General features: G+C 42.5%; 1 protein-coding gene across 15 annotated transcripts in view; it reads right to left on the bottom strand.

The window, feature by feature from the left end:
- The window catches only part of LOC143284784 (protein polybromo-1-like), a 71,667-nt gene that overhangs the window by 5,366 nt on the left and 46,960 nt on the right, over nt 1–19,341 (bottom strand). For 6 of the 15 annotated variants that reach the window (XM_076591797.1, XM_076591790.1, XM_076591795.1 and 3 more), the window contains 6 exons: nt 18,936–19,052; nt 15,364–15,546; nt 13,426–13,551; nt 10,471–10,660; nt 8,071–8,193; nt 2,852–3,073 (listed from right to left, as the gene is read on the bottom strand). In XM_076591797.1, the coding sequence (XP_076447912.1) occupies nt 2,852–3,073; nt 8,071–8,193; nt 10,471–10,660; nt 13,426–13,551; nt 15,364–15,546; nt 18,936–19,052 (961 nt within the window). Of the gene's footprint in view, nt 1–2,851; nt 3,074–4,150; nt 4,193–8,070; nt 8,194–10,470; nt 10,661–13,425; nt 13,552–15,363; nt 15,547–18,935; nt 19,053–19,341 lie in introns of all 15 variants that reach the window. The other 9 variants (XM_076591803.1, XM_076591798.1, XM_076591796.1 and 6 more) reach the window with 7 other exon arrangements.

Genomic DNA, 19,341 nt, shown 5'->3' on the forward strand with positions numbered 1-19,341 from the left:
ACTTACTGGCTTATATTCCATTAGTGATTTTTTTTTTATCAAAAAAAAAAAAAAAAAAAAGATAACAATAACCCCTGCTATGAGATAAAACTACATCCCACATGGAAAAACAACAAAAACCAAAAAACAACCACCAACAAACAGATTAACACTGAACAGTGAGCAAAATATCATGTACTGCACTGCCTGTGCAAATTTTTGTTCATATGTAGTCATTCCAACCCAAGGACATGTCCTGAATCAGTGTACTTTTCTTTCTTTCTTTTTTTTTTTTTTTTTCTAGAAAAGAGCTTACATGCTTCAGAATTTTTTTTAAAAAGGAATTTATTTTGTATTGAGCTGTATTTCCTTGCAAGCAGATAGATACTTTTTAAATCTGGGGCTACTCTATCCATCAGTTAAAAAACAAGACAGAATTAACACAATCCGGGAGAAAAAAAACAACCAGAAAACACTGCTGATTTAATATTCATATTAAGTAGAAAGAAACTTTGAAGGAAATAATAAAACTTGTTTTTTAATAGTAACTTAAGATAGCTGTTCATTGGAACACTTATATTCTACACTTATATTCAGCTGCACTGATTCTTTTATTAAAACACACCAATGCACATTACACTGTAAATGAAGTGGTGAGACATTTTCAAAGTAACATTGTTATGGCACATTTCCCTATGTGAGATCGGAAGTAAAAAATATTGTACAAAGACAGTAATCTTAACATTTTTGTAAATCAAAGTACAAAATGAAACAATTCTTAGCATTTTTTTGTTAATATTTAGAATATGATTTACAGTATACACTAAGAAATTCATAAATGGAAACATCCATCTAAAATATACTACTGCCTTCAATAAAAGTAACACCAATCTGAGTCACATATGCAAAAAAAAAAAAAAAAAAAAAAAAAAAAAAAAAAGGAAGAAGAAAAAGGTTTTCCATACTTCTTATACATTTGTAATGGAAATAAATGAGCCTTGCACACACATTCTACAGAGATCTATATTGTACAATTGTATCCTGTAAATAAATTTATCATGGATAACAATTAAGCCACGTGACTGTTATATTGAAAGAAGTGAATGATACAAGCATTCATGCTGCTGGTAGAAAATTAATGCAAACAAAGAGAGATATTGGAGAGAAGAGAGAGAGTATAAACAGACACACAGAATGTTGTTAACCTTGTATGAACAAGACAAAAGTGGCAATAACAACTTAACATGCTAAAGGAAAGAATGTTAATGCAAAGCAGTACAGGTCAGAAATTAGCAGGCATACCTTCTAAACCTGGGTGTCCACGTGATGTACAAGAGCTGAACACACCTTGTCAGTAAATCAGTCATTCCTTCTCTATTTCATCAGTTCAGATTCACAGTGTTAGTCTCCATGCCATTCACTGCACTATGTGTCTCCATGCTCCCTACTCTCAGCACTGCCACCAACTGCAAGCCTTGGAACAAATTCCATACTTCACGCCATAGCAGGCAACAGACAACAGCATCCACTTTTGTGTGGTCTAGTCTGTGTTTCTTTTCCAATACAAATGAAATATGGTAGCTTTTCTTGAAAAGATGAATCTGTTTATGACAAATTAGCAACTTCCCACAACAGCTACTGGTGTGTCTGGTATTGTCATGGTTCCATTTGTAATTGTTTTCCTTCTTTTCTGATTTGTTTCCATACTTTTTCTCCTAAAAATATGTATCTGTTGTACAAATGCTTTGACCTAAACTGGTTCTCCATGTATTAAATTAAAAAGAAGAATCATCTGAAAACTGCTGTGTTAACAAAAATGGTTTTTAATGTTGTTTTGGAAGCAGTAAAACATGAAAAGGACAAAAGCTTCAATATATATAATGCTCTGCTCTTGGCAGACACAATGAACTGTCATCAGGTGTTTCTTAAAATATTACTTCATACATACAATTAAATATATTGTAGTTTCTGCCTGGCACTGTTCTGGTACAATGTCAATGTTAAGGTAATTGAAAGTCAAAATCTCCAGTTCTGTCTGACCCTGGATTAAAAAACCCCACCAGAAGTAGTTAAACTGTTCTATCAAACCTCAATGTATGTGGTCATATACACGAGTCAAAGTTTTAGATGCTTTGGTTAATGAAAGAAATGCGGACTGCAGGAGGGACACACTCATCACTCGTCTGTCTGTGCACTGAGTGAACTACAGTCAGGGTCAAAGTGATTTAACTTTGCAGTGAAACACTGAACTGTAATGGTGGGTAGGATGATTGCCAAAACTAACTGCCTTTGTCTTTTCACTGCATGCAGCCCATGCTTTTGATCCATGTACATCTGGACTGCCAAACACATCAAACTGTACGTTACAATGTGCATGACACAGATAGACAGTTATGCACATCATTGAGAAATCTGCCACTTTAGTTTGTCAGCAACCAGCCAACCGGCCATGCACAAAAATGTGTGATCAATGTCTGCAAAGTGACTACACATCTAAGTCTCAATGCCTGTGTTGTGGAGAGTCCAGTATTACCTTCCCTGCTAAGAGTGGAACAGAAGACAGACCACAAGCAGAAGGCTAGGGTTAGGGACTGCCCAACAAGCCATGTCATAAGGAACAGCTGCCTAAGGTGCCTACAATTAGTCAGCTGATAGAGATGGTGATTAGAGGATGCTGGGCAAGTTAAAGGAACTGTGCACCTCCCGATCCCCTGCTGACGAGAGACACAACAGGAGTAGGATGACACAGGCAACATAAGCTGACAGAATCACCACCACAACCAGCAGCAACCAAGTCAGTACAGTGCAACTACAGCCACAAGAGCCCAGTGTCAGACCACGGGCAGTAGTCCACACTGTGTGGCAACCCTACCTGTTAGAACCCCAGCACCCTGAGGGCTGGCCCCTGCCACACCTAGGGAATGGCTGACAGGGGGCAGGTTAGGGTAGGGGTGCATGCCGGGGGGTAGGGGGCTAGCCTGACCCTGGGTAGGGGGTAACGGAGGTCCCATGGCGTGTCCTGCAGGTGGAGAGCCGGGGTGGAGGTGGGTAGGGAACATGCCAGGCTGGGGGGGCACAACGTACGGGTGGGCGCCTGGGGGGGGGTGAGCACAAAAAACCTTCCCTCAGCTCCCTGGCCTCACATGCCATGCCACACAACACAAGGAGCTGCACCAACCAGCCTCACTACCACAGTCCTGTTAACCTTTTGCTATTGTCTGGAGCACCTGGCTGCATTCACACCCTCCAGATACTACATGGTTTTTTTTTCTACCAGTCACGGTGGTACCATTCCTCACTCACAGCAACACCCTTCACACTCCTGACCACAGCAACACCCCAGCACAGCTGTCCCCACGCCTCACATTTACACAGCTTGGGTCTCAACAAAGTGAACAAAGTCTACAGGTAACTCATCACTTCACTTTAAGAAAATCATACATCCAATTACCTTTTACAATATCGTATTAGTCTTGAACTAAGCAGATTAAGTGAGTGGCTTTCTGACTTCCAAATTCTCAATTATTGTACTCACAAGACAACTTAACATATAAACATGCCAATACCAGAAACTGAACACACTCACTGAAACATCAAACTGGTGCAGCCAGTGTTGCACAAAGTGTGATCATAACACACAGGATGGTTCCACACTAGAACAGGAACATCCCAATGTTCCTGTGGATCTCCAGTGACCATGGGCTGCACCTCCCATGGTCTACAAGGTGTTTCCCTCAAGGATTGTTTTCATCCCCGCACTACAGACAACCATACTGCATTTTCCCAAGCAATAATTTCTGTTCACATAATTCACAAATCAATGACATTCAGCTATCTAAGTTACTGAATGTTTTTTGTTTTTGTTTTTTTCTTTTGATTGTGTTTAATATGAAATACATTCAGACACTAGCAAGTCTGCATATGTTTGTTGATAAGACCTTAAGGTCAGAAAAATATCCTTGGCCCCGTGACACACCACTTCAGTTTTGAAACTTGTACGTCCTTAACCCTTAAAATGTACGCCCTGCTCTCCAACCCCTCGTCTATGCTGCCTGTCTATGTTGCCTGACTATCTTCGACGTTGCCACACAAGCTGTGCGGTGTTGCTGTGGCCGAGTGAGGGCCAGGTGGAGTGAAGAGGACCTGCAGGACCTGTACTGTTCCCACCTACCTGCATGGCCAGCCTGTCTGCCTGCACCTGAGGGGGTACGCACTGCAGACAGCAAGGACACACACACCTCAGAGCTACAGTTAGTGCTCAGCTGACCAGCACACAGTCGTCAGAGCAGTGCACTGTTCTCCTGAACCCCACAGCGTGGACAGTGAGAGAAAGGGGGATGTGGAGAGGGAGAGAAGGGGGATGTGGAGAGAGAGGGAGAGAAGGGGGGTGTGGAGAGAGAGAGAGAGAAAGGGGGGTGTGGAGAGAGAGGGAGAGAAGGGGGGTGTGGAGAGAGAGGGAGAGAAGGGGGGTGTAGAGAGAGAGAGAGAGCGAGAAAGGGGGGTGTGGAGAGAGAGGGAGAGAAGGGGGGTGTGGAGAGAGAGGAAGAGGAGGGTGGGGGTGTAGAAAGAGAGGGAGAGAAGGGGGGTGTGGAGAGAGAGGGGGAGAAGGGTGGGTGTGTAGAAAGAGAGGGAGAGAGAGGGGGTGTGCGAGAGAGAGGGGGAGAAGGGTGGGTGTGTGGAAAGAGAGGGAGAGAGAGGGGATGCGAAGAGAGAGGGGGAGAAGGGTGGGTGTGTAGAAAGAGAGGGAAAGAGAGGGGATGTGGAGAGAGAGGGGGAGAAGGGTGGGGGTGTGGAAAGAGAGGGAGAGAGAGGGGATGCGGAGAGAGAGGGGGAGAAGGGTGGGGGTGTAGAAAGAGAGGGAGAGAGAGGGGATGCGAAGAGAGAGGGGGAGAAGGGTGGGGGTGTGGAAAGAGAGGAAGAGATAGGGGATGTGGAGAGAGAGGGGGAGAAGGGTGGGGGTGTAGAAAGAGAGGGAGAGAGAGGGGATGCGAAGAGAGAGGGGGGAGAAGGGTGGGGGTGTGGAAAGAGAGGAAGAGATAGGGGATGTGGAGAGAGAGGGGGAGAAGGGTGGGGGTGTAGAAAGAGAGGGAGAGAGAGGGGATGCGAAGAGAGAGGGGGAGAAGGGTGGGGGTGTGGAAAGAGAGGAAGAGATAGGGGATGTGGAGAGAGAGGGGGAGAAGGGTGGGGGTGTAGAAAGAGAGGGAGAGAGAGGGGATGCGAAGAGAGAGGGGGAGAAGGGTGGGGGTGTGGAAAGAGAGGAAGAGATAGGGGATGTGGAGAGAGAGGGGGAGAAGGGTGGGGGTGTAGAAAGAGAGGGAGAGAGAGGGGATGTGGAGAGAGAGGGGGAGAAGGGTGGGGGTGTGGAAAGAGAGGAAGAGATAGGGGATGTGGAGAGAGGGGGAGAAGGGTGGGGGTGTGGAAAGAGAGGGAAGAGATAGGGGATGTGGAGAGAGAGGGGGAGAAGGGTGGGGGTGTGGAAAGAGAGGGAGAGAGAGGGGATGCGAAGAGAGAGGGGGAGAAGGGTGGGGGTGTGGAAAGAGAGGGAAGAGATAGGGGATGTGGAGAGAGAGGGGGAGAAGGGTGGGGGTGTGGAAAGAGAGGGAGAGAGAGGGGATGCGAAGAGAGAGGGGGGAGAAGGGTGGGGGTGTGGAAAGAGAGGGAGAGAGAGGGGATGCTGAAGAGAGAGGGGGAGAAGGGTGGGGGTGTGGAAAGAGAGGAAGAGATAGGGGATGTGGAGAGAGAGGGGGAGAAGGGTGGGGGTGTGACAGAGAGAGAGAGATCTAGGGGGGGAGAAGGGTGGGGGTGTGGAAAGAGAGGAAGAGATAGGGGATGTGGAGAGAGAGGGGGAGAAGGGTGGGGGTGTGGAAAGAGAGGGAGAGAGAGGGGATGCGAAGAGAGAGGGGGAGAAGGGTGGGGGTGTGGAAAGAGAGGGAGAGAGAGGGGATGCGAAGAGAGAGGGGGAGAAGGGTGGGGGTGTGGAAAGAGAGGGAGAGAGAGGGGATGCGAAGAGAGGGGGGGAGAAGGGTGGGGGTGTGGAAAGAGAGGGAGAGAGAGGGGATGCGAAGAGAGAGGGGGAGAAGGGTGGGGGTGTGGAAAGAGAGGGAGAGAGAGGGGATGCGAAGAGAGAGGGGGAGAAGGGTGGGGGTGTGGAAAGAGAGGGAGAGAGAGGGGATGCGAAGAGAGAGGGGGAGAAGGGTGGGGGTGTGGAAAGAGAGGGAGAGAGAGGGGATGCGAAGAGAGAGGGGGAGAAGGGTGGGGGTGTGGAAAGAGAGGAAGAGATAGGGGATGTGGAGAGAGAGGGGGAGAAGGGTGGGGGGTGTGGAAAGTGAGGGAGAGAGAGGGGATGTGGAGAGAGAGGGAGATAAAGGGAGGGTGGGTGTGGAGAGAGAGGGGCAGAAGGGTGGTGTGGAGAGACAGGGAGAGACAGCAGGGTGTGGAAGAAGGCAGAAAAGGAAGACATGGGAGAAGGGCATCAAGTGAAGGGAACATGAAAAACTGGAAAAGAGGAGATGCAAGAAAAGAAAGGGGGGAAAGTGGAGGAGAGAGAGGGGGAGAGGGGTGGAAGAAGACTGGAAATAGAAGACTGGAAGAAAGGCGTTCGGTAATGAAAACAGGAACTGGAAAACAGGAGACACAAGAGGGGGAGAGAATGAGAGGGACAGACAAAACAAGATAGAAAAGGTGAAGACTGATCACAGCTTTTGACATTCATGTACTCAAGAGAAAAAGAATCATATTCACAAAAGTAGTTCCCCAAGTCAACCCATATCATGAAGTACTACTCTGTGAGTCAGTACTCACAAACTCACAAAATATTCTCACAAACTCCTTCCAGCATTATCCATCACACAATTCTGTTGACACTGATCACATTAAACAATTGTCACAAAGAATAAAAAAAAAAAAAATAAAGGATGAAATTACTATCCTAAAGTACACAGTCAGATTATGTAATTTACAAACCAGCCAATTATTTGGACTGTCTATGATTCTCAGAGTCGAAATGCAAAGTCAACATAAGTAATTACAAATAATTATTTTCAGTGAGCATGCTGAAAAAGTGAAATCAAAAATTAATTACAAGTAGTAATTATCACTATGACTGAAAACAATACACATTGCAATGGGTTAAATGAACACTAAATATCAGAATGATGCTGAACAGGTATTACTGTAAGCTATTTTCTTTTACAATTTACACTCTGGAACGTACATGGACAACAAAATAAAGCAACATCTGTAAGTTTTATATACGGGTTCCACTGGGCTGAAATGGGAAAGCCAACACCATATGCATACAACAACTGATAAAAGAAAGATATTTCTCATGAAATGTACGTCTTTTCATCCTCTTAAAACAAACAGCAAAACACAGGCAATCACACCTGAAAAGGTTGAATCCGAGGAGACAGAAAAGGATTAAATATGCAATGTTCAGATCGAAATCCTCTCACCCCACCCCAACGTCACTAGTTCTAGGTTTTTCTTTGGTTCACAAACATATGCATGCATGCATGCACAAACTCACACAAGAACAAGAGTCTGGATCTTTTCTTGTTTTTTTTGCAATAGAATAGAGAAAATGAGAGAGACTGTTATCATAAATGGTAACTTAGAAGCGTGAAAATACAATATTTATTCATTATTCAAAATAATACAATTAAACATGACTCTCTTCTGTTATAATAAATAAGAAAAGAGTATCTTTCAAAAAAGTATGTAAGTTGGTTTGTGTGTGGCATACAAACATTTTTATGTTATAAAAATAAAGTAACCATCTGATTTCTCATCAACCAATCAAATTCAGGCACCATAACAAGAAGTTTCAAAAGACGTCAACACCAAAACAGCATGCAAAAAATGATGAGCATCTTACAAGGGCTAAAGCACAGCCTGGGAATACAAAATACAATTTTAAAAAAGCATGCACAAAAGATGTGTACACCAGAATTCACAACAAATTCAATGAAATAAAACAACTAAACCCAAAATTCCACAGATTTTACAACTACTACTACAGACATGAAAAAAAAAAGAAATCCCAACAAAACACTGCAACAGGCAAAGCAAAAAAAACAGACAACAACCCACCTGCTTGGGCCGAAGAAGAAGGAGGAGGAGGAGGAGGGAGAGGGGGGGTGGGGCACGGATACTGGCTGGGATATGGTCCTCCTGGCGTGGGTGGATATCCGGCAGGGAAGGGGGACGCGAAGCCTGCAGGAGGGACGTGCAGTGCCACAGTGTCGGGACACAGAACCAAATAAAAAACAAAACCCCCAAAAAAAGCGTGCAAAAACAAAAATCACACTACACAGCAGGGGCTGAGTGAGGCAGCCACACAGGGAAGGACACAATGCATATTTGTTGTTAGTCCCTTTCCAGGTATTGGACAGAGACAGAGGGAGGGAAGGGAGAGAGACAAGCTGAGAGAGAGAGAGCGAGCGAGAGAGACAGAGAGGAGACATGGAGAGAGAGAGGTGACACTGAGAGAGAGAGCGACAGAGAGAGAGGAGGAGACATGGAGAGAGAGAAAGAGGGTGACAGAGAGAGAGAGAGGTGACAGAAAGAGTGGCAGAGAGGAAGAGAGACCAGACCAGACATAGAGAAAGAAATGGAGACAGCGACTGAGATAGAAACTAAAAAAGAAACAGGGAGACAGAGAGAGAGAGGGTGGGGGGGAGAGAAACAAGTAAAAAATGGAAAAGGAAAACAAAAGAAAAATTCAAAAAGTGGCTAATAGGGTAAGCACTGAAAAAAAAGGAAGAAAAAAAAGAAGAAAAAGCACAGTATCGTCACTGATGTACAAGCAAATAAACAATAAACCACACCTAAACAGAAGGAAACCCGTAAGATCAACAACCGCCCCTAAGCCTTTTACAACCTAAGCTTGGAGGAGAAAACATGACACTCCAAAATTGAGTGTGGCTGCCTGCATGATGGGGTAAAAATACAAGTCTGAGGCTGCCAAGAAAAACTGGTTAAAATAGTGGGACAAAAAGCACCACTATGATTTAATTTGTAGACAGATTGCCCTTAAACCTTGCAAGATGTTTGGAGACAGATCAAGTTTTAGTTTAGTCACTTTCTGCACTAAAATCATTGTCGCTTAAGCTAAGATCCAAATGATATGCACCTTGTCATTGCCAATATTCATGAAAACGTCTCGAAGGTCTTCATCTACTGTATCTTTTGATTTTTCAACATTTCCAGTGTTTTTCTCCTCCGCACTTAACACAAAACAAACCAGATCTACCATTCAAAGCCATCACAACCAACAATACAACACTCAAGTCTTTATCATGATGCAAAACAACAACAACAAAAATCTAACAAGCTTAAGAGCAATCAAACAGGTTGTTTTTTTCGCACTCTTGTTTTTGGTCAAATGTCAGGTATGTTTTTTTTTTACTCCCACAATCTAATTTAAAAGAACTTCATCGGAAAAAAAACAAACAATTTGTGTTAAAAAGTCAACAACTGGTTTTTTTTTAGCCTCTTTCATCAACTGATTCTTACAGACCTACGATTACGTCATTCACAAAAATATTTGAACAGATTCATACAAATACACTTTACACATTCCGTAGAACCAATTTTCTGTATACATTTTTTTAGAACAATGTCAGTTTTCATCTCATAGATAAAACTTTAATCAAATCATATCTGAAATAGCAATTTAAGTTGGCTGAAGTAGTCTTTTGTCAATCAGATCACCTTCAACTTCTGGTGGTTCATTATTTCAGTCACAACATGTAGTTCAGCATGCACATGCACATGAAGACATCAAGATGCAAATTTTGAGCATAACTAAAACCAAAAACCCATTCATCAGCCACCTTTTTACTCTTGTAAACAGTGGTCTTAAGTACAACACCATCCTGACGACCTTCACTGTTAACCTTAACCTTAATACCCATCATTCCTGCTAAATTTTGTTTTCATCATTGGATTTAGTCATTACCTAATTATACTTTGCCATCTTTACCATACTCGTCCGTAAACACCAACACTTTAGGTGTAAGACAGCCGATGTGAGCATCCAGATAATTAATTCTGGGCACTGCTCACAAACTACAGTCATGTAATTATCATCACAGAGAGGTTTCTTTCTTGTTGTCAGAATAATCTTTCATTCAAAGATATACAGAGAAAAAGTATGTACAATTACAAAAGAATCAGAAACCAAGGGACAGACAGAAAATGAGAGCACAACCGAGAGAAACAAGAGACAGAAAGAGAGGCAGAGGAAGGAGACAGACTGAACTGCACAGAAATGTAGTGCAGCACATCCGTATGATCCAGATCTGAAAACAGACCCCCCAGCACCATTCCCCCCAAAAAAGCCCACTCATGAATTTGAAAGAAAAAAACACAGCACAAAACCAATAACAAAACCAAGGCAATCACTGTTAACCCCACAGACAGGAAAAAACGACGACCAAAAAACCACTCATCAACCCACTCTATTACAACCTCTGAACTGTTCCTCACCTGGCGTGCTGGGCCGATGGGTGGGGGTGGCCCCAGGGGAGGGCTGACCTCCGGCCTCTGACCAGGGGGACTGCTGGAGGGAGTCATTGAGCGCCTTGTCCGCCTCCTGCTGCTTGGCGGCCATCTCGTCGGCGATCTTCCTCGCGCGCTCCTCAAACACCTCCTTCTCCTCTTTGGTCAGGGCCCGCCACTGTCACAGCAGAACCTTTAGTTAGTCAGCATGCCTTCTTTCCTTTCTCTGCTGGCCTGGTTTTTGGTTGGTTGGTTGGTGTTGTTTTCTTTCTTTGTATTCTTTATATGTGTGTGTGTGTGTGTGTGTGTGTGTGTGTGTGTGTGTGTGTGTGTGTGTGTGTGTGTGTGTGTGTGTGTGTGTGTGAGTGTGAGTGTGTGTGTGTGTGTGTGTGTGTGTGTGTGTGTGTGTGTGTGTGTGTGTGTGTGTGAGTGTGAGTGTGTGTGTGTGTGAGTGAGTGTGTGTGTGTTTGTGTGTATTCATCTACATATATATATGTGTGTGTGTGTGTGTGTGTGTGTATGGAGAGAGAGAGAGAGAGATACATGTGTGTGTGGTGTGTGGTGTGTGTGTGTGTGCGTGTGCATGTGTGTATGTGTGTGAATGTTTCTTGTTTTTGTCTCTGTGCATTTGTGTGTGGGTGGTCCTGTGAACACACAACCTACATGTGGAAATTTCTATGCGCCCAAAACAAATCAGTTTCATTCATTATTTATTTGTGTGCAACTGCTTTCCAGTGTAGAAAAGCTCAGTCTGTGTGTGTATTTTTCCCCCTTTTGAGTGGTGCTCACCTCTCACACTCTGGCATCAACAATGAGATGAGGGAGATGAGTATCAAGGAATGGAGGAGGTGGGGAAGGGAGACAGACAAAGAGTGTATGAAGAACTGAACCATACACATGTCAGATATACATACAATACAGTTTAAGGACTGGGACTGCATCAACAGGAAAAGAAGTCTTATGCATGTCTGTCAGACACCTGTCATTCATATTCATATTTCTTGCTTTATCATTGTTCATCCACAGCAAATCCTGGCATAACGACATACAATGCAATAGTCTTACACACAGCTTGCACATTCATCCACTATCAAACATGTTCATATACACAGGTTGATGAGAACACCTTTCCTCAGTCAGTGTTTAAAATCATCAGAGGAGGCCTGTGTCAAATAGAAGGAAAAAACAACAATAACAACAAACTTTCATACAAGAAGTGAACAAATCAAAGAGATGAGTTCACAAATCAAATTGGTCTTCATTCTATTTGTGGTCATACAAAAACTGATAAGAGCATTTATTACTATAAAGAAAATCCTGCTTTCAGTTTGAAATATGAGTCAAAGCATGCAGACCAATCCTTATGTGCACCACAACTGCTTTACTAAAAAAAAAAAAAAAGAAAAAAAAAGAGCAGATGCAGACTTATGCACAAACCAAAAACCCTGATCTCGCCTACCATAGGCCTAGGCATGTATGAAACATTAACATATAATGAAATAGCAAACAAATGATTGAAATAAAATAAGACTAAAAAAGGAAAGCTTGCTTTCTAACAAAGAAAACAGAACAGAAAAGAAGACATTGCATACCAACCAACTGGAACCCAACACAACACAACCCAATGCAACACAACACGACCCAAGTGGCCAAACAAACTGTCCAACCCAAGAACAAGTCACCTTCGCCTGACATCCTGTTTTCAGAACTTTCTTTGGCCACCTCTACATCAGCACAGAAGACAGAGGAAGGAGGAGCCTCAAGAGGTGAACATAATTAAACATCAAATAGCAGAAAGTAGAAATACATGAACATTAAAAACAGAATGAACAAAACATTCTCTTCAGGGCAACCAGTTATTTAAAAAAAGAAAAAAAAGTGAAACCACATACAACACACACACACAACACACACATAAGCTGCATAGAACTCAGTACAAAACATTTCTGAACTTGTGGTTGCTATGAAATGAACATGAAGCACTCTACATTCACAGTAACATCACACCTGCACATTAAAACGACAACTTACAATCTTAATGTCTTCTTCTTTTGTGGTTGTGGGCAAGAACTTCCTCGTGAACTTATTTGCCGAAGAGAGTTTTCATGTGTATGATCATTTTTACCTGACCACACAGGGAGCCATACACTGTCTTTGGGGCTGGATGCATGTTGTGATTGGATGAAATCATGTTTCTGTGACTCTCCAAATTCCAACATGGATCATTTTACACGTGTGTTTTATCTTGTGCTTGCACTACGTGCAAAGGGTGTCTGTCAGGTCTGTGTATCTACTGATCCAGGAGACAGGAACTACCTCCCTCATTTATCCACCAGGTGCTGGACTTTCAATTTTTGGGTCCTGGGTTTGTATCCTACACTTGGTGGGTAAAGAGATTTTTCTGATTTCCCAGGTCAACAGATGTACAGACCTGTTAGTGCCTTAACCTCTTTCATGTATATGCATGCAGAAGATGAAATTGAAGATCCTCTAATTCATGTCAGCATTTAGTGGGTTATGGAAACAGGAAGATACCCAGCATGCACACCCCCAAAATAACAGTACGGTAATGTACATGGTGGAGTAAAAATAGCTATATGTGTACAAGCCCACTTGCATATATGAGTGAATGTGGGAGTTACAGCCTGCGAAGGCAGAAGAAGAAAAATAAGCAGTGTTACATTTGCTGAACATGAACCATTTTCCTAAGTCAGCACTAATTCCACAGATTACTTCTTAATGCTAAGAAAAGATAGCTCATGCAACACCACCCAGATGCTGCAGGGATGTGAACCAGGACCTCACAGGCCAGTGGGACAGAAGCCCAAGGTTTCAACCATTTGACCACTGCACATGTAGCAATCCTGACAAGGTCCCAATTCATCCACCTACCCACTCATCCTTCCTTCTTTCTACCGTCAGACAATGTCAGACAACACTCACCTTCATGCCCACAATTCTGCTGATGTCACCAAAAGAACTTTCTGGATTCTCATTCTGGATCTGTTTACGAATCTCCCCAGCAAAAACAATGTACCCACTAGGCTGTCGTCGATTGCTGGCACTTTTCTGAAACACACCATGGTGATGGCCCTCAATATATCCAGGAAAAATAAACACAAAGAAAGAAGGAAATACAAGCACAGAAACAAGTGGGAAGACTAAAAGATAAGCCAAAACACCCCCTCCCCTCCACCTCTTTTCTAACTTTGCATTCCTTTTCAAACTGAAGAAATTAGATTTTTTTTTTTACAAAGCAAAAGCTGGTTAGAATCTTGATGGCAATTACCGCTGAAGAACACTCACTCTGCAGTAGATGCTGTTAAAAGATACCACACAATTTGAATGTATCAACCTTTAGGCCTTCACCCTAAGCTGGGTAGCGATTCATCCATTAGTCATTGTTTAAGAATTCCTGCTGCTAGATTATGTTCTCTCTTTTACACACAAATACTCTCTCACAGGTAAGCATGCCCCCCCCCCCTCCCCCCACCAACCCCCAATCCACCCACACCAACAATATCAGGTCTAACCTGCATAGAATCATTTATTTTTTTCAAAATGAATTTGAAACTTATACAGAACCATGTATATAATTTCCTGAAAAACTGCTCATGACCACAATGTCATGAACAGCCACATAGTTTAAGATATATCCACATGGGTATATATGCCTTGATCAGTCGGTGTAAAGTCTTTATGTCTTTTCCTAACTTTCCTCCATTTTCAGATACAGAATGATCAAGTAAAAAAAACAAACAAAAAAATGAACAAAAAACCCCCCAACAAACCCAACATACAAAATGAACAAGTGAATAAAACAACAACAACAGACTTAAATAAGACCAGATATACAATATAATAAGAAATTATGGCTTCAGATGGAGCTGAAGGTACCAGAAACTGGTAGCTTTCCTAAGACCCCACAAAACAACACACCAGACAACAAAGTATATGCACTGCCATTCTGAATACTTAAATGAAGAAAAAAGAAAAGAAAAACATATCAAGCCGCTGTTGCATTAAAAAAAAAAAGTCATCTTGCAAATGATGTGACATTTGTTGAAAAGCATCACATCTACTTTGTACCATGAAGCAAAGAAAAAAACCAACAGAAAGAAGACAGGCAGGGTGACAATCACTACTCTAACATCCATTGACTTGGCACACTACACATGTGGATGTCTGAAGTAGGCACATGGACTGGTGGACTGGGAACACGCACACAGCCACTGATTACATTTTTGAACACTACACAATCACTGGTTATTATCACATGATTGTTATTTAAAATATTAAAGCATACACTTTGAAAATGATTTATAACAGTAAACAGCAGATTTCCTGAAGTTTCACAAGCATTATTGATAACATCCTAATGGAAACACTACACAACAGCTGGTCGATTATTTCTATCATTGGAAAAAAAAAGTTAAAGTACACATTCTGAAACCAATCTGTAACAGTTAACTGTGGATTTGCATAAGCTGCACAGGCATTGATAACATTCTGATGGAAGCATAGCATAAATGCTGACTGATTATTTTATATTATAATCATTATCAAAAAACTATAACAAAGTTCACATATTGAAATCAATCTGTAAATGTTAAGAGTTGATTCTCCAAAACTTTTGCACAAGCATGAATAATATTTCCATAACAAAGCTCTATAGTATACACTTTGAAACCAAACTGTAAAAGTTGACAGTGGATTTCCCAGTTTTTGCACAAGCATTAATAACATTCTCATGACAAAAGTTCTTTAGTAAACACTTTGAAACCAATCGGTAACAGTTAACAGGGATTTCACAAAGTTTTTTGCACAAGCATTATCATAAATATTCATTCTCATGACACAAGCTCTCCCCAATGTACACACCCGCTTTGTGAGTTTCTCATTTGTACACACCCGCTTGGTGGGCTTTTCTGGCACGGGTGTGTTCTCCTCCACAGAGGCGCCCAGGACCTCACTGGCAGCGTCCCCCTCTGTGTCCTTGACGCTGTCTGTCTCCATGTAGGACGATTGGTCCTCACACACCTTCATCAACAGCGGTGACGGCTCCTGTGTAACCCACTGAAACATCAGTCTCAACACAACCGCCACAACACAAGTCCCTTCTCCCAAGTTCACAGCATCTCAATGTCTGATACCAACACAACACACACACACACACACAGGGAATGCCTTTTTGTCTCTGTTCTTGGGGTTACCTTGCCTTTTGCACACAAAAAACACAATCAAGAAAAAGAAAAAGAACAAAAAAAGAACAAAATCTCAGTCCAAAGATGTGTTTGGACTGACCTATTCATAGAAGAATGCTCTTGGGTACCTTATCTTTTGCACACACAAAAAGGCAATTCAGAAAAAAAGAAAAACAACACGGATTCTCAATCCCAAGAGGAGTTTGGACTGACTTAAACATATCTTGTTCAGCATCATAAAATAAACAAACATTTGGTGGAACAGCTTTGATGTCTGGACATCTGAAATGTTTTGATTGTTGTTGTGCACTCTGATGCACAAACATGAAGATGTGATTCAGTGTTTGCTGAGTCCACACAAACACACACAAAATTTCAGCTGTGCAGGTCTTTGTGAGTAAACCTGATCACAGATTACCTCAATACTTCTGTAAGTTTTGTTTGTTTGCTTTTGCTCTTTTTTTTGCTGCCTTGCCTAGCATGCCCTTTCAGTGACAATGCCCTCATGACATTCATCCCAAATCCCCCATACCAAGCCACACTCCCACTCCATTTGTTGCATCACAAGGATGGCAGTCCACATGGAGCTATCAATTTTTGGTCAACATGAGGCCACACACCAGAGAACACCCTGGCACTGCAGCCAAGTGGTGCTGGGTGAAACCTGTCCTGATTCAACACATGCAGGACTCCACCTAACAGACCATCAACTGATGACAACCATCGCTAAGTTGTGGAGCCAGACTGAAAGAGCATCTCTGAAGTGGAGATCACCACCTTGTTCCCCACATTCACAATACTGGCAACTCTGACATGGTGGCTGCTTGATTCTGTCAGGTTTCTTCAGAACTTTTCCCAAAACACTGTTTCCTTCAAAGTAGTTACCTCCAAAGACGATGGGATTGATATGTAAATCATGTAATTTTGAGCTGAACATTTTGGCTTGGTTCAGAACTTACTCATACTGATACACCATAAGAATGTGAACTTGAATGTTCATATTTTTGTACCTGAGGTGTACAATTTATATACATATATATGTGTGTGTGTGTGTGTGTGTGTGTGTGTGTGTGTGGTGTGGTGTGGTGTGGTGTGGTGTGGTGTGGTGTGGTGTGGTGTGTGGTGTGGTGTGTGTGTTTATTACAATCCTCATTAACAGTCAAAATCAATTCCATTTTGTTTTCTGTTCATCATTAGTGGAAGAAGGAAAATGTATGCCTATCTTATTGTTGTTTTTTTCTTCTTAAGATGCAAACCTGAGCCAAAGTCAACATCATGTGTATTAGTGTTAATAAAGAGTCAAAAATTAATGTTGTATTGTTAAGTTTTGGAACTATTCATTTCCAGACTGTATACATGAACGTTTGGTGCTACAAACATCTGACACTGGGGGATACATGACATTAATTCTTCTGTCATACAGTACCAACACATTTCACATGAAGTCCAAAAAGGGCTGCATGCTACACACAACAATCTACTGACGAAAAAACCATGATAACTATATGTATGCAAAAAAAAAAAAAAAAAAAAAGACTTGAAAGCAATGACACCACAATGGGTACAGTTGCTCTGAATTGGCACACTGGGAAATATGTGAGGGGCATCTTACTGCTGGGTTCCCTTTGAAATACCTCCATTGTCTGACCTAGCTGTCTGAACATCTTCAAGGTAACATGATTACCACTAGGATGATCCCCTGAGAAAATAACCATGCTTCAACAAAGGGGTGCAAGCTTGGCAGAATGAAGATAAAAAGATAAGATAAAAAGGATGGTTATCATAGATGTTATGTGCAGACCTAGCTGTTCAACAATGGCAAACCTAGGATAGCCTAAAACACAGTGGGTAGACATAACTGGAATTAAAAAAAAACAACCTAACTCCCCCCCCCCAACCTCCCCAAGGTGATCACTTTAAGGTGGTAGATGGTAACTGGATTGATAATGGACACTGATGTTTTAAAATGCCACTTGTTTCAAATTTTACCAACTGCCAATGAAATACTGGAGTAACGTTTCAGGTCAGCAGCATCAAATTTGAAAATAAGTTCTTCAGTTGAACCCATCAATTCATTTGTTTCGTTACATCATGTCCTTCCTAAGTTCTGGTTGTAATCTTAAGCCTGCCGATTTAAAATGGAATATGCATGAGAAAGATACAGAAACAGAGGGCATGACATGAACTGAAAATGATCAGATACACAATATGACACAATGTGAGATCTATCAAATCCTTCTGATTTCGCAACCTCAGCAGAACTAGCATGATGAAACGAGAATCTGCAATTTGCCCTTTATTTCTCCTGCAGTTCCAACAGGATCTGCTATTTACCCCTCTACTTCTTGCAGTACAAGCAGGATCTACTTAACCCATTATATCTTCTGTAGTTAAAACAGGATCATGCTATCTACCCCTCTACTTCTCCTGCATTACCAATAGGATCTGCTATCTACCCCTCTACTTCTCCTGCATTACAAACAGCATCTGCTATCTACCCCTCTACTTCTCCTGCATTACCAATAGGATCTGCTATCTACCCCTCTACTTCTCCTGCATTACAAACAGCATCTGCTATTTGCCCCTCTATTTATCCTGCATTACAAACAGCATCTGCTATTTGCCCCTCTATTTATCCTGCATTACAAACAGCATCTGCTATTTGCCCCTCTAGTTATCCTGCATTACCAACAGCATCTGCTATCCGCCCTCTTTTTCACCTGCAGTCCACTTGTCTTGATCTTGACATTACTTGAGATGTAGATAAGTGCCATTGTACATCCACTGAAAAACTGTTCCATATGCACCAATCCAAACCACTGTACATCCAATCAAGAACCCTTTCATGTTCACTGGTCCACCCCCCCTCCCCCCTGCCCCTGTCAACATGCCCACAGTGCAGAGACCTACTACCTGTCCCCCCCCAGGCCCCCCCCCCCCCTCTGTCGACATTCCCACAGTGCAGAGACCTATTACCTCTCCCCCACCCCCCCGCCCTCCCCCTGTCGACATGCCCACAGTGCAGAGACCTACTACCTGTCTCCCCCCCCCAAACCCCCCTTCCTCTCCCCACCTCTCCTGTTCCATCCCTGCCCGGGCCATGAACCAAGGTGAAGCCAGAGACACGAGCACAAGGACAAGAAGCAGAAGCAATGATAGGGGTTGGGGGTGGGGTCAGACCAAAAGAATCACTGAAAAGGTAAAGGCACTACATGAAGGAAGGAGGAGACTTGTAGTAAAAAAGTTCACCAGTTTGGCAGCAGGGTGAAGAGTTAAGCGCTGAGCGTTACCAACCTTCTGCAGGGCAATGGGCTTCCTGAAGAAGTAGACCTCATCGTCGGTCACTTTGGGCGACAAAGTGTGCTTCTGAAACAGGCCACCAGTGAGCTTGACAACATCTCTCTTTTACCGAATGATATATAATTTTATATATATATATACATTCAAAATAATGTTCATTAATTCTCTCTGTTTTTACATTTTAAATATTACCTGCAATGTGTGGAATGAATGTATGAAACGGTGTATGTGATATCTTTACATTTGTGTCTTCATTATATTTCTAAAAGCTGTTGTTATTTTTTTTTTTTACAGTTATGGTCACCATGCTGTTTACTTGTCTATGTTGTGGTAATGCACCTGACCAAATTTCTCA

Source organism: Babylonia areolata, chromosome 8, assembly GCF_041734735.1.
Source record: "Babylonia areolata isolate BAREFJ2019XMU chromosome 8, ASM4173473v1, whole genome shotgun sequence".
Lineage (NCBI taxonomy): Eukaryota > Metazoa > Mollusca > Gastropoda > Neogastropoda > Buccinidae > Babylonia > Babylonia areolata.